A 23,561-nucleotide genomic window follows, 5' to 3' on the forward strand; every position below is an offset into this window, starting at 1 on the left:
AACCTTTCCCAGATATGTAAATCTTAATCAACCAGTTTGGAATTTTCTGGTCAGCACCAATATGGTAATCTGTCACTTAGGCCCTCTCCACCACTCAGAGGAAGAGGCAATCTACATGATAAAACCGTCGCCTTCTCTTCCCTCTAAAAAAGATGTCCTGGCCTAAAAATAACCTTTTCTTTTCTTTTGCTAATAGCTCCATAGCCCCACCCTTCTTCCTGTAAAAACCTTCCATTTTATACAACACCTTGGAATCTCCTTCTACTGGCTAGATAGGATGCTGCCCGATTCATAAATCGTTTAATAAAGCCAAATAGATCCTCAAATTTACTCAGTTGAATTTTGTTGTTTAACACTGGTAATATTCCAGAAAATAGGTAATTTTGCAATTTTTCTTCTCAACCAAACTCCAAAGTAAAATAGCTTACCACCTTAATACTTAATAATATGTACAAAGAATTTTTTAATCCTACCAAGTAACAAAGAAATAGACTGAATAAAAATCCTTACACTGCCCTTCTCTTTGAGAGCATTGGCTAGGTTGCAGTAAGCATCAGGGAAATGTGGTTGCAGTTCAATAGCTCGCCTGTAGGTGTCTATTGCCAGATCTATCAGGCCTTGCTCATAGTATACACAAGCCAGGTTGCCGTGTACCACTGCATGATTTGGACTCAAGCTTAGGGCACGAAGATAAGCTGCCACAGCTCTGTAAACAAAAACACACACACACACAATGCAACTAACTTTTAATGGATGCCCTGTTACAATTAATTCATGCTATACTATACCAAAGTACATTAATTAACTGTAATTAATTACAATTAATTCATGCTATACTATACTTAACCTCAAATCAAAATTGCAACTTTATAAAATGTATTTTCACACTGACAAATATTCTATTCCCACGTAAGAAACAGGCTTTCCTCTGACAACAACAAAAAAAGTTAAGTCAGGATCTAGTTAGATTTCTGAATCAGATCAAAGGAATAATTTAGTCAAAAAGATAAACATTTCAACAGTTTTACAATAAAGGAAATTTCAATTAAACTCCTAGTGAGAAGGATAATGGCTTTGTGGAAAGCCAACAATGAAAAGTCAGGTAAATAAAAGGTAACACAGCAGACGTGATTGGGGAAAAGCGATATACGATATACTAGAAAAGGAAAATGTATTTCAATGGACATTGTCATAATTTCAGTCCAAACTCTCAAGTGTTGATACAACAAAGACTCAAGAAAATTTATCAAATAGAACATTCTCTCACCTGTCAAAAATCCGTGCCTCTTTTAAGACATTTCCTAAATTAATATAAGCATCCAGAAAATTGGGGTCAAGAGTGACAGCCTAAAAATCAGAAGACAGTTACTTAGAGCAAGTTAGCATTTCAGATTAACTTCACAAGTACAATTTTTTATTCTGAGATAATTTTAGAGCTTCCAGCTACATTTTCTAGTATAATTAAATCTCATTTCTTTCATTTTTAAAACCCAATTATTTTAGTACCCACTCATTATTCACAAATCTCAATGTTATCAAAATAACTTCTCGTGTAATATAAAGGGCAAAATGTGTCCTGAAGGAAAAATTTTTGATTGGGTCTGCTCCAATTTTATTGAGCTGAATACTTCTAATGGTTGGCATTATTTTCTTCACAATTAATCAGCCTAACTCTTCTAAAAACTAACGGCAGAAGAAGCAGCAAGCTCTAACTGAAAAAGAAAATACATCCATCAGTAACTACAACTGTATACTCAGTACAACCTTAGTAAGATATGTAATTAGAGCTGTATACTCAGTGAGATACATTACTTTAAGGAGATACTAACCATTAAATGGTTTCATCCAAATAGTTCTGAAGCTGCCTTAAAATACAGTCAGATATATCTAGAGGAGCGATTCTCATCCCTGGCAGTATATTAAAAATTCACCTCCTAAAAGGTGCCTGGGCTCCATCACAGGCCAGTTAAAGCAGATCCTCTGAAGATGGCGCCAGCATATCAGTATCGTTTACAAGCTCCTCATGTGCAACCAAAGTAAACAACCACTGAGCAAAAGAGGTAGGTACTCCTATAGTGTAATAAATGCAAATCTTAACTGAAATACTGAAAAGATAAAGGTACCGAGTAACTGTGACTATATTAAAGATTCGTAAAAAACACTTCCTCTTCACTTAGATGGCAACTCTTATAGTAGACAGCATGATGCACTTAACTTAGGCTGTCTATAGCAATAGATGTCCACCTCAAAAACTTTTAACTTTTCATTATGGAAAATTTCAAACATATACAAAAGCAGAGGAATATAACAAACTCCCAGGTCTCCACTATCCAGCTTTAACAATTAACAAATCATGTTTAATTTTATTTAATCTATATTCCAACCTAACTCCCCCTCTTCCCAGGTCATTGTGAAGCTAATCCCAGACTTCTCAGTCCATCTGAAAATATTTCAAAATGTATCTCAGGGACAAAACAGGAATACTTTTTCATCCCAACATAACCACAATACCAATATCACACCTAAAATAAATGACAGCAATTCCTTAATATCAAGTATCCATTCCAGGGCCAGCCCGGTAGCATAGCGGTTAAGTTCACGTGCTCCGCTTCCGCGGCCCAAGGTTCGTAGGTTCGAATCCTGGGCGCAGACGGATGCACCACTCATCAAGCCATGTGGCGGTGTCCCATATACAAAAGAGAGGAAGATGGGCACAGATGTTAGCTCAGAGCCAATCTTCCTCAGCAAAAAGAGGAGGACTGGGGCTGGCTGGGTGGCGCAAGCCATTAAGTGCATGCGCTCCGCTGCGGCGGCCCAGGGTTCCCCGGTTCGGATCCTGGGCGTGCACCGATGCACCGCTTGGCAAAGCCATGCTGTGGCGGCGTCCCATATAAAGTGGAGGAGGATGGGCACGGATGTTAGCCCAGGGCCGGTCTTCCTCGGCAAAAAGAGGAGGATTGGCAGATGTTAGCTCAGGGCCAATCTTCCTCACAAAAAAAAAAAAAAAAGAGGAGGACTGGCAACAGATGTTAGCTCAGAGCCAATCTTCCTCACACACACACAAAAAGTATCCATTCAGTGGTCCAATTTCTGATTAACTCTGATTCAGGATTCAAATAAGACCCACACAATTTGTCAACATGCCTTTGTGAGCTTCTTTTAATCTTTTAAATTAAAGGCTTAATTTAAATATTCATTTTTATTCCTGTAATTTGGTGAAGAAATCAGATCATTGTCCTATACAGCTTCCCATAGTTTGGACTTTGCTGACTGCATCCCTATGGTGTACTGTAACGTGTTTCCCTGTCCCATGTATTTCCTACCAATTTCCAAATTGGTAGTTAGAACTACAAGCTTAATCAGATTTGGGTTCTTTTCTCTTTTTGCAAGGCTACTTCACTGGTGGAACTGTTTACTTCCATATCACAAGATACGTGTCTGGTTGTGTCTCTTTTTTTGCCACTGATAAATGCCTAAATCTATTAATGGTGATACTCTGATTCTATCATTCCTTCTTCAACTATTAGCTGGAACACTTCTATAAAGAGAAACTCCTCCTTTCAACTACTGGGTTACCCTGAGGTCCAGTTCATACAGGAGAAAGAGGACAAGTGCTTTATTGTTTCCTTTTTAACCAGTTTTCAAAATGAGTTGCTCCTTATTTTCCAAAGGTGACCAATGAATTCCTTCTTAGTGTAATTATGAACTCATGGATTTAAACATGTTTGGTAAATTTCAACGTATTTCAGTTATTATTCCTACTGATGCTCAAGTCCCATCCTTAGCCAGTGGGAGCCTCTTCTGGTTGCCTTTTGAGTCCTTTTGACACAATCAAAGTGACATATCAAAGCTTCCTTGCTTTCTGGTATGACAAGGCACTCCAGATTAATTTTGTACATTTCCTGCCCCAGATCTGGAATCAGCGTTTTCACCGAGAAGCCCTGCTTCTTTACAGTAAAGCTGTCTGCTTAAAAAAAGGATTTTTAATTACTAAAGTACATTTTCAATGCAAAATTGGAAACTGTCATATCATATACCATCAAGTAAATGCTGCAATACTGTCAGAGAAACAAAGATACTATGTGACTGGTTAAGTAAAGGCCTCTTATTTAGTTATTTAGTTCTGGTAAAAACATCCTGCACACATAAGCACTTCATAAATACCAATATTAATTTAATGACCAACCTTTTCAAAGTGATGAATTGCAAGCCAAATCTCCCCTTGTGCATTGAAAACACAGCCAAGATTACTCCAAGCTACTGCAAAGTTGGGTTGCGTCTCAATTGCTTTCAAATAACATGCCTTAGGAGGGGTTAATGAAAGAAGAAGATGGGAGGGGAAGGAGGCAAAGGGAAAGGGGAAAATTTGTAAAGGGGAAAAAAAAAAAGATTGGGGGAGGGGGGAAGAAGGTGATATCATTATTCCTTCTCTGACCAGCCAAAAGTGACCCTGCAGCATAGGCTCGCTTGCGCCAAAACTAATGCGCTGCCACAGCTGGCTGCTCCTGCGCCTGCGCCACCAGAACCCAAGTGCAAACCACCATGTTCAGTTCTGCCAACCAACAACCAACCCTTACACTGGGACTTATCGTGGAAGTCAGCTGCCTTAAGACTCTGCTGGACTTCTCTTATCTGAACACCTAAGGGCTCTTGCTATGTTTTCAAGTGATATCTAGAGGGCTTCACTTAAGGCCAAGTTTTCCCACCCCCACAACACCCCCACCCCCAGTTTCCCAAAGTGTGTTCTATGAGGTATTAATAGGTATCACTGGAAAAAAGGATTTCATGATCAAATAAATCAGGAAAACAGAAAACAGGTTTCTTTACTACAGGACTTTCCTAAGGCTTTAATAGTATATACAGCGTTCCCTGAACTTAGTTGACCATGAACTCTTTTTTCATTGGACCTTTTATTAGAATACTATGAAACACATTTTGGGAAATGCTGCTCTAAACAATAATGTTCCTCACTATCATCAAAACTACACTGAGGAGAAAAATGTTTTTCTGCCAAGTCAGATACCATAAAGCCAAGCTATAAGTTATATCCTTGCAATGCCCCTGTCTCCCAAGGGGGACTGAAGCTGAAACCTCATATGACAGGATTGCACCTAGGTTGAGGTCCCTGTAATGCGAGCGCAAACATCGCTTGCGCAACCTAACAGCATCGCACTGCGCAATCGCTGCGAACTGCTGCGCTACATATAACACCCCTAGACGCAGCAAACGGCCAACCAGATCCATTAATCTACTAGACAGGCCCATAGAGAATATTTGTTTAATGAGATTAGTTGGACTTGAGGTATGTTAAAACCCAATTTTATCCAAAAAGACTACAGAATAGGACTGAGGGAGCCAGTCAATCAGATTACTCATCTAGTCAACCGTTCACAGGGGCTCATTCGCACGCATGGCGCATTAACGCTGCGCAGCCTTTGCGCTACTGCAGGGTCACAGCGCATCATCAGAAGAGCAGAATGCTGCAATCCAAACAAAGAAGAAAAAAGGAAAAAAATGAACAACAAGAAGAGTTAGAAGCTTTTACTAGTAAATTATCTCTAACAATTTTTAATATCAATTAACTTTTACTTATCTTTGACAGAATTGTGGCTATAGTATAAAACATTCTCTTACATAACTTGCTTGTAAACAAAATTATTTTAAGCTGTTTCTGAAGCCACAAGACAGAAGATTCAGGCATGGAGGCAAATTGTTTTGCTGTGGCAGTTACAAACCCGTTACCATATTTCTCATCATGTGACTTTTCGGTGCGTTCCTTGCTGGAAGAGGAGGAGGTGTGTGTCTGCCCTAGATCCAGGCCTCGAGCTCCCTTCAGCGAGGCACCTTACGCATGGAATAGGAGGTTTCACCCACCTGAAACCTTCTAAATACAATATCAATGGTGAAAAACCAAAAACAAGAGAGAAAATAAAAACAAGATCATTAGTAAAAGTTCAACAAAGCAATTGAAATTCTTTGGATGTCTATTACATATGGGAATGAGGACAGTCTCAAGTCTGTAACATGGGAAACATGCAGAAGGGAGAGGGTTAATCAGGGCTATTGCATACAGCAGGGATTTTTGCTGGAAGAAAGGCTCTTCATTTTCTACAAAGACAACACAATTTTGCTTCCATCTACTAGGAATATGCTGGCTTGAATTTTCAAATGCACTGATTACAAAAGAAATACATTGCATTTCACTCAAGAGTATTTTCTTGTTCACTAAGTTCTCACAAAAACAGAATAACATTTTTCAAACTAGGTGTCTCCAGAGCTCTGAAATAAAGAAGTCAGCAACCTAAGGCAGGCGCAATGTCTCAGCCTAAACCGATCTCTAAAGCTGCAGTGAAGTGCAATTCATGTTAGCTGTCCGCTTGGTGGGGTGACAATTAATAGGAGCTTATCAAATATTTGTTCTATAAATTACCAATTAGATTTATCAGCTAAGATTGAAATCAATTACAATTCATTAGCTGGAAACCTACATAAGGTTAATCCAAAGTGTCAGCAGAATTTACGCGCTACGCACTTAAAACTAGTGCCTTTTAACATTAGATGGTGCTGAAAAGCCTTCTCCCTCCCTGGATGAAGCAGTCAAACAGACAGCTACGCTGCGCATACACTCCACGCATTAGCATGCGCGTGGGGCTCAGAGCAACAGGTGGGAGTTTCAGAAGCATTCTGGTTTCTCCCCACTCCTCACCCCTGCAGCGCGGTTGCGTAAGGTGGCTTGTAACAAGACAATGTCATTTATAAATTTAATTTAAAATTATACCAAAAGCTTTAATAACCCAACCTGGTGTTCAAATTCATTATTTGGAAACACAGAATGCTAAAAGCCACCTTTCCACTTTGGCAAGTTTTCTTTCGATCAGTCCATTTCCGAAACAAACCAGCTTTGTCCTTCTAACTTTTTTTTTTTTAAAAGGAAGTGGGATGGGGAGGAATAAAAGAAGGAAGTAAGGAAGAAAAGAAGGTAGGCAACTAGGACTGGAAAGGGGGAAAAAGGAACTTGGGGGAGGGAGTGGGGACAAGAAGAGGCAGGATGTTTCAATTATTAATTTGCAATCATTTTAACAGCCTTTCTTCCACTGTAAAAAGGGTGAGGAAGATGAAGGGAGGAAGGTTAAATAAGAATTTTAAATGCCAGTATTACAGGGTAACATTTGATGAAATTCTTCTCCACTTACAAGCCACAAAGGACTTAGAAGAGCAGCATTTTCAATGGCACCTGCATCATATACGAGTCTTGAGCCAAATCACGGGCGCTCTGCTTGTCATCAGCAGGCAAGCCTCAGATTTGAAGGAATGTTATTTATCCCCACATAAGATCATGACAGAGCCCATTGTTATAAAGATGATCTAGCTCAGCAGAAAGGCTCCAAAATGTTCAGGTTCTTGCTTTACCCCCAGATTTAGAACAGATATGCCAAAGCCTGGCCCTGCTCTAGTCTGAGGCGATTCATGCCGTCAGTTTTCCTCAGTTTCATAGGACTGTTTTGTGAAGATAGCTCAATGAAGAGTTGAAGACTTGGCAAAAAAGTACAAGTTTTCATAACACTGATGTTTAAATGTGTTCTATCAAACACCTACCTTGGCTTCTTCCAAGCGACCCAGGGCTTTGAGCAGGTTCCCCAGGTCACTGCGAACACAGTACAAATCCTAGAAATCCAGAGATACTCTGTCATTAATTATACTCTGCTTTGTCGACCAAAAATATCTTGAAATTACTTTCATGCATCTACCTCCCTGTCATTTTATTCTGTCAACTAAAGATACTGCTTGACAAATTTAAGCACAAAACCACAATCCCTCATCACCAATTCCAAATTCCAAAAAGTTACAAAAACTCATTTGATGATTAAAGCTGACCTGAACTGGCACAAAGCTATTTATGGAATTTATTGATCCTCCTCAAGTGTGAATACTCATACCTTAGAATATTAACACCTTAGAAATATAAATGTGTTTTACTAGAAGGTGCTGCTCCAGACCCACCTGGGAGTTTTATATATGGTTTTATCATCTTTCTAAAATCCTAATAATTCTGAATTTTGAAATGCATTTGATCCCACCAGTTTCAGATAAAAGACTATGGGCCTTACTATAGCTTCCCCTATCCCCAAATATCAGCCAAGTTTTTTTTTTTTTTAAAGCATCAAATATTTGTTTAAGGTTATGATGAATCATTCCTATATCAAGGGCCAAAAATTTTCCATAGTGAAAAAAAGTATTTAAACCATGATTAGCTCTCAGCAAACCCACCCTTAGGCTGTCAGGCACATTTAGAAACCTTGACTTCATTTCACTATTAGAAGGATTACAATCCAATCAAAGCTTCAATCCTGGCACCTGCCAGTAGATTACTCATTAGTATTAAGTGCTATTAGAGTTGAGTGGATGAATAATGAAAAGCAGTTGACTCTGCTTTTTATTAGCAGTGTGATTGTGTTGCTAGTCATCTGACTCGCCAGTCCGTTCATCAGTATGAAAGACACATCAGAACAGTGAGTTTAAATTTTTACTTGTCCTTGTTTGCCTATGTCAGTCAAATCTGAGTTAACAAGCAAAGACAATGGCAATAGGGAGTAGGCTTATCATTTCAAACTGTTTCATGAGTGGAAGAGCCTTAAATTAAGTCCTAGAAAGTGAAATTTTATCAACTGTGCCAAAGTATCATCATACACATTATTCTATGTGCAACTGTGTTATGGTTTCCAAAATCAGGTAATTAATTTTACTAATAAACAGCTTTTGTGATTGTATATTATCATCCATCAGGTGAACCAAAAAGTCATCCAGCAAAGAACAGGCTGCCACAGAACACCCTTATGGTTGGCCATACTGGGTTAGTTCCATGATCTACCCTATCTGTCTGTCCATTGAGCAATGACTGGTGTTTTGGGAGAGAATGGTTATCTCCTGTGACCTCAAGGACAAAAGGCTAATACTAATCCTCAAAACATCATAGGTATCATTAATCTTATTACAGACTTCTCCTCCTCTATTGAGTCTAAGCACTTTTTAACCCCATTTGTACTCTCAGAAGTAATGAATTTTATAGTCTTGCTATCTACTTTGTATGATTTTTTTTTCCCTAAACTTTAAGGGTTACCCGTCTGTTTTGGCAGATGATGACTGCCAATCTGCTCCTACAAGCTCCTTCTACTACACCTGATTATTGTGGTCATACATCTTTGGACTTTTACCAATTCCTATGCCTTTTCTGAGCCATAATAATCAGGAGTCTTGCAATAATTCTCCAGCAATGACCCTAATGGGCTATACAACTTAGCCAACTGTTGCATAATTTTACCCTCTAGTTTCTATAAACTCTTGGATGAATGCCATCCATGTCCTGACAGTGTATCTATCTATATTTGGTTATATCATCTCGATCCATTACAGCATACTAAATCAAGTTAACACACTGCCCATAGTTAAAAACAGATTATCTTCAAGATCACTATAAGATACTCAATAAGGCAGTTGTAGCAAAAAGTTAAACATACCATATTAAATATAATAATGAAATCGAATTGTCCCACTTGGAGATCCAAACCTTTATGCCTTAACAGCTAATTTCTAGGAAATTCAAGCATACCACTATTCTCCCAAAAGTTCAAAACCTAAGACACCAATTCTCCTTCATTCGTCAAATCAAAACAATGTCTGCTAAAAGAATCACATTTCTCAAATCTGGCCCATTCTACCCATTCCCAGGTTAATATCTTTTATGCAAACCTTTACTCAATTCAATAATATACCTGGAACTGTAGAGAAAAGAAATTAACAGAACCCTTACCCTAAGGGGCTTACAATCTATGTGGAAAGACAAGGCACATACATACTAAATTGCCCATATGGTGGTAAAGAATTTTAGAGAAGTAAATGAACGTAAAGGAGAAATTTTTAAGCTGGGCCTTAAAGGATGAGTAGGAGGAGGGCATTGTAGACAAGGGAAAATAGCATGAATAAAGGTAAGGAGATGGAAATGAGTAAGAATTTCCTGCATAACCACCCCTTCTAAGATAGCATCTATTTCCTGCCTTTCCTCCTAGAGCCCCCACCCCCACTCACGACATCTATATACACACGAAGTAAAATCAGGTTGATAAAAATCTACAGTAGTTCTCAATTGCCTCTCAAATTAAATTCAAACTCCTCGGCCTCTCTACTCTTTCTAAATCTTCCAATTGACTCTTCTCTACTACACTCACTTCTTGTTCCTACTTGACTCACCACTTCAGCCAAGAAGTCTACTTGCTATTTACCTTCCTACAGAATGCTTAGGTTATAAGCACCCACTCAAGAAAATCTTCTGATTGATACTCTCTAACAATAATCATCCAAGGAACTTACACCTTTTTTCCTTTACGGGTCAGGTCATCTCTCATATTATAAATCCACAACTTTTTCCCCCACTAACACATCTCCCCAGTTCCTAACAAAGCATTGTACATACAATAATAAACACTCAAATATTTAAATGTGACATTTGCACGGTAAACTTAAAAAGCAGAGCACAGAGGAACAGAAATATATGCATGATTTTCTACAGTTCAGCTGTATAAGTGAGGCTGGCGATAGTAACAAATATGACAGTAACACACGACAGTCAGGATGCCAGTAGCTCTCAGTGCTACGCATCCACAATCAAAGCAGAAGCGATGGTTCAACAACCTATAAGATTCAGAAACAGAGTTCCTTCGGGCAACTCAGGGTCATAACCATTATACAAAGGACAATTTTATACATAATTCATAAAAGGGATTGCCAGCTATGGGCAACTCTAGTGAGGCATCATGTGAAAGATTACCAGTTACAATAGCCCCTTCAAATCCGATAGACTAAAATTTTAGTCAAATTATTAAATCATCCAACATTACAGAAGATAATTCAGAATATAAAAATATGAAACAGCTCTGTGTCTTAAAAGTAATTTCTATAATCAAGTCACAGAATAACTTCTAAGTTGACATTTCGTTAACTTAAAAAAATAAGCACTGCTGAAAACAGGTTACCAAGAATACTACCTTAACATTTTATTTTTTTACTGCTGCAAAACCAAAATAATATGAGTTTCTTTAACTATTTTTCATAGAATGCCAACTACATCTATGATTCAGGCCAACAGTGCACTGCTAACAAGAGCACAATTTAGGAAGAGACAAGATTCTGTCAGCACTGAATTGACAAAGGCATTTGACAGTAAGCTTAAATCTAGTTAAGAGTAAATACCCTGAAATGAAATAAAACACAATCACTATGGTATACTTAGGTGAAATCAAGGCAGTTTGCACAATACCTTTTTCATTCTTACCAGTAAAGACAGAGAAATAAAGTAGCACCTTCCACTAGTAGAAATATAGAGCCAGATGGGAATGTACAGCTGTTCAATGCCTTCAAGGGGTAGTCCCATGATTTATTTTAGTACTATCTTACTTCTTTGGTAGGGCACAATAATAAGCTTCCTGTTAACATGTTAGATATTGAAAAGAATGGTTCTATCTCCCACTTTAGCTTTCCCTTCTCATCATACTCCTACGGTTTGTACAGTCATGCCATCGCTTAACGACAGGGATACATTGTAAGAAATGCGTCGTCAGGCGATTTCATCATTGTGGGAGCATCAGAGAGTGTACTTGCACAAACTTGGATGGTATCGCCTACTACACACCTAGGCTATACGGTACTAATCTTATGGGACCACCATAGTATATTCTGTCTGTCATTGACAGAAATGTCGTTATGTGGCACATGACTGTACTGTCAGCAGCAATGACTGCTCTGCTACACACGTAGGCAACCGGAAAGCTGAGCCAAGGGAATCAAGGTTCAAAACATTAGGGGCCACCGCTGTGTTAAGAGGGCACAAGTGAGCTTACACTCAATCAACAAGTGAAGGGTGGAACCAACCCTGATTAATAAAAGGAAAGAATGTACTGTGACAACGAGGCACACAAGTGAGCCCTGAGCCTTGGCAAGAACAGAGTCCATGCCCCAGTGACAGCACATACAGGGTTCCCTAAAACTTTCTGGGGGTAAAACTAGCTAGATAGTACTGTAATAAAAAATTACAAAAAGTCACTCAAATTTACATATATATGCATTGAGTATCTCTAAAAGGATACATAAGAAATTAGTTTCATTGGCTACCTCTCCAAGAAGGGTAGCTGGGAGACTTTTCACTGTATCTATACAAAAAGCAATGAATAAAAAAAATAAAAAATTTTAAACTCAAAATTAACTAAAACAATAATTGTTAATAGATGTTGTGATAAAAAGTGATTTCAGATCTTTGTACAAACTACTAAATTAAGCTTCAGTCTCCTAACCTGTAAAATAGGGATTAAGGGACAGCAGAATATGATCAATGGTTTTCAAACTGTGCTCAAGGGCTGCCTTGAGGGGTGGGTGCCCTCTGGGCATATCATTCCCTTTCTACCTCTTATTTCTTCTCTCTCCAATGTTTGCTTTCAAGATATTCAGGCTCAGGTTTTAATATCCACTTCACCATTACTGGCTGTGTGATCCCAAGAAAGTTAACCCCTGAGTCTGTTTTTTTTTAATTGGTAAAACTGGAAATAATACTTTCTACTTTGAAGGATCACTGTAAGCATTAAGGCCAAGGTCTGAAGAGATAGGCACAGTGTCTGAGCACACAGCAGACTCTGAATAAGTGGTAGCTATAACAGTTAATTATTAACCACTTCCAGGGTTGTTGTAAAACTAAATGTTGACGACATAGCTTGGAAATGTATTCTTCAATTTTTTCTGGATTCCTACAATTCCTTTCTTTATCACTTACCTCTTAAGTTTACATCTATCTTCTTTCCCTAACTATATCAAAAGTTCTGAGGGCAAGTCTTACTTTTTGTGTGTATCTTTCAGAGACCCTAACACAGTGTGAACTTAACGTCTGCCAGCTGGGCCTGACTTGTTCCTCAGAAAACATCTGCAATTTAGACAAAAAAATTGTAAGAACTAATCAAAACCTTGGTGTGGATACTATCACCTCAATTCTCCCACTTCTAGTTATGTTGATAGAAAAGAGAATAGGATATTGAGGAACAAATTTTGCAGCCTCATTTTCCTGTCACTGATCCATATAGCGGCATCTCATTGGAACTATTTTATATTACAAATTAAGGCCCTATATTCACTATTCCTTTAAAATCAATTAACTCTTGCAAACACCTATCAGAATTTCTCCAAATTTAATCAAAACAGCCCAAGGAAACAATCACGTGTTCTGTACTTTTACGGGCATTATAAAAACAGATGTAGAGTTTCTTGCCATAAGGATAATTTTTATGCTTTCTAATATAACTTCTTAGATAAAACAATTTTTTTAAAACAACACAGATCTGGTGTTAAAGCAATTTCATCATTTTAAATAGACAAACATTTCTAAACTCTTGACTTTATTCCATGCAAAAACCTATTTTAGTGTCTGAAGTATCAAAGTACGTTTCTTTCTGGGCTTTTGTGAAGGGAAAATAATAACCATTAAAATTTTACTCACAGGATTGTACTGAAGAGCAGAGACGTAAGCTTGTACTGCCCCTTCCATGTCGCCTGCTGCTACCAACGCGGCTGCCAGGTTAATATAACCATCAATGAAATCTGGTTTGAGACGCAATGCATGCCGGTAATGCTCAATTGCTTCCTGCAACTGCCCTCTTTCCTTGTACACATTCCCCAAATTCGAATAGGCTTCTGCCAGAAGAGGATTCTGTTTAATTGCCAGAGTGCTAAAGTGAGCAGATCTGGAAAAGGGGAAAAGTGTTGATGCATGGGTATGCACATTACAGAAAGAAGGTATGGCTCATATGCAACTCAAACAGTTTCTAAAGATCCTGTGCTACTGCTAATTATATTAACTTTTATATTATTTAACTTTATAATTTATATATATATTAATTATATTATATTATATAACTTAACTAATTATATTATAATATCTTTTAACTAGAGCATAGTAGGAAAAATTTTGGAAATTAAAGTTTTTCAAAAGTGGAAGTATTCCAGATTTCAAACTGGAACGCTCTTTTTTCTTATGAGATAAAATCCTTAGAAGAGTCTTATTACCAAACTGTCACACTGTAAGCCATGATTATTAAGATCAAGAACGAAAATGCTACGCGCATGAGTCTCATTATCCATTTGTTGATATGCACATCTTTAAATGTCTAAATAGGCCAGAATGACAATTTATTAAAAGGACAAGAACAAAGATTCTTCCCTTTTGATTAATTCAACTGATTAGCTAAAAGCAGCATATCATAACTTAATGGTGGCGTTTGCAACTTGAACCACATATGCACCTCCTACCACAGCATATACACCATCATTTCTGAGCATTTCCTTCCCGCAAGCTGACATGTCTTACAAAGGTGAGACTGGATGCTCAGATGTATACTAAGAATAATTTATTAACTGAAGAGAGTTAAGAAAGCAGCAGATATAGGTGGAAAAATCTCAAAAAGGTCCCTAGTCATGCTGATAATATAACCGCCACCACAAAAGGAAGGAGAAAAATTGGCAGCTGGGCATGTCACAAGTGGGCAAGAGAGCAGATGTGTGTTGGTGGCTCGGTTGAAAGCCAGTACTGGAAAAATTTCAAGTTCAAATATTTAAGTATCATTTTTCAAGCTCAGCACCCAGAGGCAGCAATCACCAGCAGGTACCCCCACATCTCCTACCTGTCCAGCCTTCGACACTGGAAGTGTATAGATGAAAGTAATAAAAGCACACCAGTATTGTCTGGCTCTTGTCGCCAAAGCTGCATGCAGTGTCTCTCAGCTGCCTCAAAATCTCCTGCCTGATATTCTCGATGTGCCAACTCAGCTAACCCTTGGAAGGAAAGCATACGTTTCGTTGGTTCTGGAGAATCATCAAAACATTTGAGGGAAGGAGGGGGGAAAACAAAAAGTTAGAAATGCAAACAAAAAAATGTAAAAATGTGGTATATTAAACTTAAAGATGAAAAGGCTTGAAACTATGTAAAGCACTAGAGTGTTCTGCACATTACTTATACCCCCAAGTTAACACCAGGTGCAGAATTGGCATTTTTAGAATTCACCCATTAACTTTCTTTTCCAGACTCGATAGAAATATTTACTTCCAAATGAGATTACATTTTATGACCAAAAATACTTTGTACCTTCAAATTATAAATCCAGAGGTAGTATCTAAAGATTCACTAAACATTATTCCTTATACCTTAAGTAACATAAAGAAACAAAATATAAAACGTGATTTACAAGGTCACAAATAATCTACTGGGAAATTTAATACTTTGTCCCATGTTTTAGGTTGGATTTTTGGGGGGTAGGGTACTGGCAACAATCTCTCTCTTAACCTGGGACACCATGAGTTTTTAACTCTTAAAATTATATTGATGTTTTTGTATATTTCACAACTTCAGTTTTTAAAATTAAATTAAGGGCGACACTAGAAACTAGCAAAAAGGAAAAAAGAACTAAAAGTCAAGGTGCTATTTTTAAAACAGCTGACAAACAAGATGAATTCATCTGTCAAGAGCCAAAATATTTAAAGGGGTCATCAAACATTTTAAATAAAAACCCAAGATTATACAGCTCCTCTACCATCCCAAACTCACAATGAGACCAAATTAACTAAATCCCACCCACGACGGTTTAACACCAGCATTTTCCAGAGAGCACTGACATTGTCTAAAGGATTAAGACATTGCAAACAACCCTACATAAACCAAGCAGTTACCTACAACTGCAATGACTTAAAAAAAATAACGGGAAAATGCTAAAACATAAAACCATTTGATAATGTGCAACAGAATGAATAATAAATGAAAACACTTTGCTGTAAGTAACTTAATTCAGATACTTAAAGGATATGGTTAAAGCTCAGAGAGGGGAAAAAGAACAACAACAAACTAAGTCTCAATTGTAAATACTTAAACAATGATACATTACTGGGAATTTGGCCATAGCACTTTCACTAGACGGTTGGAATGGGAAACCATGTACAAATTACTTAAATCCTACCAAGGTCACAGTGACAAACTGAAATCTGAGCCTAGCTCCCCAATTATGAGAGCTGGCGAGTGATCTGTATACTCAGGAAAGCAAAGTAAATTTCCTGACAGAATGCACAGCTGACTAACACAAGAGCAGAGAGACTTGCATCCAAATCCGGGAGGGGTTCTATCTCTAATAGAAACTACAAAATTACATTTTAGACAAGTCTCTAGAACTTCCTAGCTCCTTATTTTAACACATTTTATCAACTTTTCAAAGCCGCTTATCCGCTATTTTAACACTTTAAATGACAGCTTCCTCAAATAAAATAATACACCTAGAAAAGGGCAAGCTAGTACAGAATCTTAAATCTTTAAAAGTCCCTGGGCGGGAGGCGACCACTGACTAATTATTAATCCCACTGTCTACAATCATGGATAAGATACGATTGAAGATTCACCTATTACTGCACAATGTCCAAAAACAATAAATAAAACCCTTGACACATCTCAACTGAGAAACAACGACAACAAAAAAATAACCTCGTGGGAAACCTTAGAACCGCAGCCCAATCCCACCCCCACCCCCCACCCCCGCCCCAAATAGCCTCAATATGGAAAGGCAGCTGAAGGACGCTCCTGTAATTTGGTTGTTTTCTGATTTTTAGTACCAAATGCTGTCGACTGAATTGTCTAAAAGGGCAACCGCCTTGCACTTGTGCAGCTACACTCCAGTTGCTTTACAAACTCTTCAAGCAGGGATGGAAACCAAAAAATACACACCCTATGAATAAAGAGCTACTGAGCTAAGGAATGGGGATGGAAGACCCAGAAGCGGCGGCGGAGGAACACAGGGAGAAAGTAACACAAAGCGAGACTTCGGCGGGCAGGGTGGTCAACGCCAAAGCACCAAGCCCCCAGGGTGGCTTCTCCCCAAGGATAGGAAGTGGACTGCAGGGCTGGCAACCTCACGAAGGAAAGGGTGTGGTTCCCCCGGGAAGGGAGGGAGCACAGGGTGGGAAATCCAGGCTGGGGGCAGCGAGTGGAATTGGGCGATGGCGAAAGGAACCCCTGGAAATTTCCAATCTAAACCGGGGCCGCTCAACCGAAGGAACACCCGAAAGGCGCTGCCCAGCGGGGTGCTCTCAATATCCCCTCTTCTCGAGGTTACGTAGAGCCCACCGAGGAGCTTTTGCTCGTCCTTGGGTGATGCACAGTGAGGATACGCTTCCATCGGAATGGCACCCCCGCCCTAGACTGACAGCGAAGGACCGAATCTAGCTACGGAGAAAGGCCTAAAGGGGGATGTGGCAGGGGAAGAGGAGGGGGCGATGAGCTGAATTAGGGGGAAAACGGCTGAGAAGGCGAGTGAAAGGACAGGGATTCCACTGCAGTCCATTCCGAGACATCCTAGGCGCGCACGTGGGGTAGAAACGTCCCGAGAGAGTAGAAAGCTGGAAAATTTATGGAATTCAAAAGCAAGCAAGCAAGAGGAAATGTCTGAGGAGCGGACGACAGCGGAAAACCCGACCAGACGCCGGTAGAGAACGAAAAGCTCCGCAATGCCACTGCTGTAATGGGGATGGCTAGGGTGAAGGAAGGGAATGAGGAGAGGTAGAGGACGGCGCGAGACCCCAACGCGGCGTCAGCTAAGGTAGAACGGACACCGGTACCTGTGCTGTCGGCCACGTTGCCCACGGAAGACGCCATCTGGAGCTTCTTGAGGGAAAACAAGAGGGGGGTAATTGAGTCCTGTTGCCGCCACTACTGGCAAGAATGTTTCTAGAGGTAGGAGGAGGAGGGCAGCAGCCGTACCAGTGTTTTGGCAGGCTTAAGCGGCGGCAGCAGTTACAGGCTTCGAACCTTAGAACTCTAGTTGTCCATCTACCTCTCACGGTCTTGAAATGGCGGCGACGGCTCCTCGGCCGAAACAACACGGACCGGAACTACTTTCTGTTACAATCTAGTACCGGCGCGGAAGTAGCGCGGTAACCTGCTCTACCCACAAAATGAGTGTACTCGAAGCCCCTAGCTCTTTTGTAACCTTCCGCGCGGGGCCCATTGCGACAAACACGATTCTGTCGAAAGCGCATGCGAGCAACCCTGTCAACCGGGCTCGCGGTTGGGGCACTGTCTGGGCGAGGAGCGTCCAAGTTTTTTACTAGTGAAGCGGAAGGTTAAAAAGAAACCCGTACACGTGACGGATGCATTTTTGCCAAAGTGGTCTAGTCTATTAGCTAGCCAGTGGTGAAGATTTTGATATAAATGCCAAAGGCATCTGAAAAAGTTTAATCAACTTTATTCGTACCAAAATGGATAGTTACAAGTTTAATGGATCAATTCTGAGCAAGTAAATTTAAATGGTTATATTTCAAAGACTGAACTGTTGTTCAAAACGATAGGGGAGGGTCCCAATTTGAACACGTCTTAATTCTGACTCCAGCCATTGGTTTAAGCACTTTAACAAAGAAGATTGATGCTTTCACGGGGCCAAATGAACCCAAACATCTCACATCGTGGCCATATAGCCCGAAATTTCAAAATCATTTTGGTATTCAGGATAGGTCTGCTCACAGTATGAGGGCAAATGCTTCATAACTCAGAAACATGCTGAGAGTTTGCACTCCAAAGGCAGCCATAAAGATGTTAAAGATGATTCATATTCATCAAGATCCATGACTCTTCTGAGTTGTGACTCCATTTCCACCACATAGCTTTGCAAATCATCACAATCAGTGATTTCGTTTAGCTCAAAGCAGTTCAACAATAATAAATGAATTCACTTAAACCTCATATCTAGATGGAGGCTGAATTGCCTCCACTTCCTTGAAGAAATGAGCTCTTATGATCCTCCTGCAGTTTCAAATCCACTATTCAGACATTTTGTCACATTGGTATTAATTTACATCTCATCTCTTATTCCAAAAAAGATTTAGGGTAGCTTGCCACATCAGCAAGAAATTATTATAAACCAATGGAGGCAACAAGTTGGATCTCTCAGAGCCTTTTTATTTCAAAAAGTCCTTGATCTAAGAAAACAAGTCAGTGAATTTCTTCAAAACATTTCCACTACCTAGTCATTTGACTACATTAAAAAAAAAAAACCTAAGTCCTCAAGTTCTGCTTCAATTTCTTTGAGACAGTTCACAAACTGTTCATTATGGATATGAGCACAGAGAAAATTCATACTATTGATAATTTCCTCCATCACATTCATAATGAAGAGTCACATGCAGTGAAAAAGACCAAGTTCACTCTACAAACTCTCCTGGAAATTGGGCACCAATCTATTCTCTTAATTTGATTTAACTGGTAAAAGTCCCCCCCCCCCACAAATGCCCCCATCTGTGGTGAGTAAACTCAGCTTTTCAACTTTTAGAACAGACTTCTCAGATTCCACTGGCAGATGTTTAGGCCTTACTGATTAGCGGATGCTAGCTAATTAAGTAAAACTCTTTTTGTTGTTAGATGCCAGGTCGTTTTCCCAGTCAGGCAGGCTGTTTGGCCCATTGATACTTGTGGTCTAAGGTTCCTTATCCTGACAGAAGAGTCAGAGGATGTTACGATACATTTTGCTGGGTGGAAAGCTGGATAGTGGGGCTCACAGTGGTTCAATAAAGAAAAACCCCTGTTGGAGTCTCAAGAACCCCCTCCAGGTACCTTCCAGAAATAGCACCTGGAGGGTTTAGTTTGAGGGACTTACTCATCTGACAAACACATCTTCTTTGGCCAGTCAGGTAACATTTACTAGAGTGCAAAGCGCTGTGGGGGACACAAAAGTCACCAAGACAAGATCTTTTCCCTTAAGGAACTTGAAGCCCAGTTAGGTAGACACAAAAAGCCACCAGAGCATAAAACAGAAGAGTAGTATTTAGGTGATGAAATATATTACTGTCTATAAATATCTGGGGAGGGAACAGTCACTTCAGGCTGGAGGAGGGTGACGAAGAAGGCCTGACTTGGACATCGAAGGAGGTGCTTCTGTGTGTTCTCTTGAACGCTGATTTCTGGTTATTTTTTTTCTCCCTTTTATGTGCAGCAATTCTAAATTCAGAATCATCTGAAATAAATCAGCCACACTTCAATCCCAATTCCAAACTTTGCCATCCTAATAACACCACTAACGGTGTCTTCGTTTTCTGTTACTTTGTAACAAGTTACCACAAATTGAGCGGCTGAAAACAACACACATTTCGCACCAGCGGCGCTAGCGCTGGGCGAGGGAGCGGGAGACACGCTCTGGCCGCCACCGCCACTCTGCCGCTGGAAAATGGCTCCAAAGGCTCAAGGAAGCTGGAAAAATACAGAGATGTAGCCCCGCAGGCTCTCCAGATGTTTGGGGATAATATTCCAGAGAGAAATTGAGCCCCCTGGGTTAGGTAACCAGTCATAATGAAGAAAATTAGTCTTAAAACCTTCCAGAAATCTTTGAACCTGAATAAAAGTAAAGGAGAAACTGATTTCAGGGTAGTATGACAACAATCACTAGCCAGTGAGTTTGGAAAACGTGATTCCTTATTTGGTAGCTGCTATGGTAAAGATATGGCCAGCTGTGATATCAACAGTGAAGATGAAAAAGGTGGAAAAAATAGATTAAGAGGGAAGCCTAATGGGTACATTAAAAAGGCGGCTTTCTGCAGAACAAAAGCTGAAAGGCAAGGGTAGCCCACCCTCCAGGAGCTCTGCCAGAGGATACGTTTTCCTCTCCTCAGCACCAATAATAGTCTTTAAGGATGTGAGAGCTCAAAGACCAATAAGATCCACTTCCCTTGGCAATCATCCCTATAGTCCTACCCCTTGACCTCTTGACTTACAAACGCTGAGGATATGTGTATCAAGATGGAGGAGGTGAGAGTCAAAGCCTAGGTTTATTCTTCCAATCCAAGTCCAGCACGGAATAATGTTCAAAAAGATTTTCAGTCTTCAGCCTGAAACTGCGTGCTAAGAACAAAATAACTCATTGAAGAGTTCAGAATCTCAAAATGGAGACTTGCATCTTCACCTCAATGAACACATGCCTGTAGTTATTGGACTTATGCCTCAAGACTGCATTTGGTATTCTGTGCCTGTAGCTGAGGGGATGCATCCTTTAGAAGGATCGCCTAGCTATTGTCTGGACAGTTCCTCTCCCATGGAAGTTTCTGCAGTACTTTCTGAAGTGGGAGGGAACTCTTTCTCCAAAAATGAAAATCAAGTAGGCCAGGACATAGTCGTTGCCCCAGAGATCTTTGTGGATCAGTCTGTGAATGGCTTGTTCATTGGCACCACAGGCGTCGCATTGCAAAGCCCAAGAGCGAGTCGTGATGATGTCCCTCCACGTTCACCATTGCTACCTCTAATGCAGAATTATCAAATGCAAACGAACTGCAGTGGACTCACCGGCACAGATGTCCATGTGTCTGAAAGTATGCGCTATTATTTGAATTTCGATCCTGACTCTGCTCCTGAGGTTGCAAGAGTTTATGATTCAATGGAAAGTAGTGGTCTTATGGTTGTAACAAGCCTTACAGAGGAGCTGAAAAAACTTGCGGAATAAGGATGGTACTGGGGACCAATTACATGCTCAGAGGGTGAAGGGAATCTAGTAAATGTTCCAGATGGTTCTTTTCTTGTTCAGGATAGTTCTAATGACAGTTATAGTTTAAGCTTGAGCTTTCCCTCCCATGGTAAAACACTTCACACTAGAATTGAGCACTCTAATGGTAGGTTTTGCTTTTATGAACAGCCAGATGTGGGTGGACAATTTGGTGATCTAATTAAACATTCAACCAAAGACTCTGAAAATGGAGCTTTTTGTTATTCAAAGTTGGATCTGCAATTTACCCTGTCAAATTGCCTGGATCTGCAATTTACCCTGTCAGACTGACCAATCGAGTATCACAATTTGTGTAGGTGGCGTTCTTTTGCAAGACCTGTGTCGTTTTGTTTTATGTCAGTATACCAATAGACTTATTTCAAAAACTGCCTTTGCCAAACAAAATAGATTATTGACAGGAGAAGCATTACTGAAAGACTAGGAGAACCCTGTATCTTGCACTTTCAGTTCAAGAAAAAGAGATTGAAATATAGTTTACAAACTTTCATTGCTATCAAAATCTTTTGCTGCCATAGCTGGTTCAGTTTTAGGTGAAAAAAGTAATCAATTTGTTTAGGGGTAGGGAAGTGTCAGCAAGGTGTCTTGAGTTTATTTTTGGTTCTTTAAAAAAGAAAGTCTTGAGGTTTTAGAAGTGTGAATATCTTGTATCATGTGCAAAATAATCACAATGTGAATTATCAGATTCTCCTTCATCCATACCTCCCCAAGTCCTTTGCTGCTATCCACTGTGATTTTTATGCATTGAGGGCACACTTCATGTGTATCCAATCCAAAGTAAAGTTGAATGAAACTTTTAGAATAAAAATCGTTCTCTTTAAATGACCTATTTTCAGAAGATAGTGTTGAAGAAACATACCCATGTGATAAAATGCAGAATTTACATATACACTGAAAATTCGTTTTAATCTCATACTTTAGAAAGAATTATGAATTGACATACTCTTGGGTAATAGAATGCAGGTCTGCAACATATCTTTTACAACACCATTTTCTAAATTATTTTTAAGATTGTGCTAATTTTTTCATTGTGAAAAGTTGAATTTTTCTGTTGCCTTCACTTTCATTTAGTGGTTTGTAGATTTTTTTAATGGCCTTACATCAAAAAATCTTAAAGAAGTATATGCCACCAATTTAGAAATTGTTGCCTTTTCTGTCTAGACTCTGATACAAATTGGCATAACATATAAAGACCTATGGAACTAGAACTATTATTAAAGAAATATTACATGATCTTAGATTCCTATGATAATTTTTTGTGTTATCTGTAGTACTTTCCTTTGGCAAACATTGTATCTCAGTTTCTTCAGCTTAGTCAACATTTTATTGGGTAGAACATGATTGTACAACTAATTTTAATAAATGGATTGTCAATGCTCTTGCAACATTAAGGTTTCTATAAAGTTTTGAATTGATTTAGCAAAAAAGAAAACATTGTTTTGCAGTTGGATTTATATTTATCTTTAATGTGGTCACTAGTAAAATGTGCTAGATTTGACCCCTGCCCCCCCAAGACTCTAGTTGAAAAAATGTGGAAATTGTGAAGCATTATGTAAGGAAAATATTAAAACCATATCAGATACATGGAAGTCTTATTGCCTACCATATACTGCCATTTAAAAAAAAGTTTTTGTTTGTTTCTTTCTCTTTAATTCAGCTAAGTCTCGAGTAATTTGCAATCATTAATCATTTGACCTCTGATTCAGTAGTCATGGGGATGTTTATCCCTAATATTTTTTAGTTATTTTGAAATGCAGAGTGTTGATTCATTGCACAATGTTATAATGTAGTGTTTTGAGATTGCCTTGTCCAGAAAATGTTTCCAGTTACACAGCTTCAAAGAAAAATGTTTCTATCTAAGATGAAACATGTAATTCAAGAAGTTTCTTTTGTCACTTAGTTTTCTCTGCTCTCATTTAAACACAAGGGTAAAAATCTTAAGTCAGACTTAATGGCTTT

General features: G+C 39.2%; 1 protein-coding gene and 1 pseudogene across 3 annotated transcripts in view; one reads left to right on the plus strand and one right to left on the minus strand.

Moving 5' to 3' along the window:
* The window catches only part of OGT (O-linked N-acetylglucosamine (GlcNAc) transferase), a 33,249-nt gene extending 15,304 nt beyond the window's left edge, over nucleotides 1-17,945 (minus strand). Inside the window, exons 1-8 of one of the 3 annotated variants that reach the window (XM_087426510.1) lie at nucleotides 17,825-17,945; nucleotides 17,683-17,728; nucleotides 14,712-14,862; nucleotides 13,532-13,775; nucleotides 7,597-7,665; nucleotides 4,187-4,303; nucleotides 1,268-1,347; nucleotides 511-706 (exon numbers count right to left, since the gene is read on the minus strand). In XM_087426510.1, coding sequence (XP_087282636.1) covers nucleotides 511-706; nucleotides 1,268-1,347; nucleotides 4,187-4,303; nucleotides 7,597-7,665; nucleotides 13,532-13,775; nucleotides 14,712-14,862; nucleotides 17,683-17,719 — 894 coding nt within the window. In that variant the 5' untranslated portion in view covers nucleotides 17,720-17,728; nucleotides 17,825-17,945. Of the gene's footprint in view, nucleotides 1-510; nucleotides 707-1,267; nucleotides 1,348-4,186; nucleotides 4,304-7,596; nucleotides 7,666-13,531; nucleotides 13,776-14,711; nucleotides 14,893-17,682 lie in introns of all 3 variants that reach the window. The other 2 variants (XM_087426509.1, XM_004439842.3) reach the window with 2 other exon arrangements.
* A 2,456-nt stretch (nucleotides 17,946-20,401) lies between these two features.
* On the plus strand, nucleotides 20,402-22,018 carry LOC101402133 (suppressor of cytokine signaling 6-like; annotated as a pseudogene).
* Nucleotides 22,019-23,561: the final 1,543 nt, after the last annotated feature.

This window comes from Ceratotherium simum, chromosome X (assembly GCF_057802395.1).
Source record: "Ceratotherium simum simum isolate JZ-2026a chromosome X, ASM5780239v1, whole genome shotgun sequence".
NCBI classification, from domain to species: Eukaryota; Metazoa; Chordata; class Mammalia; order Perissodactyla; family Rhinocerotidae; genus Ceratotherium; species Ceratotherium simum.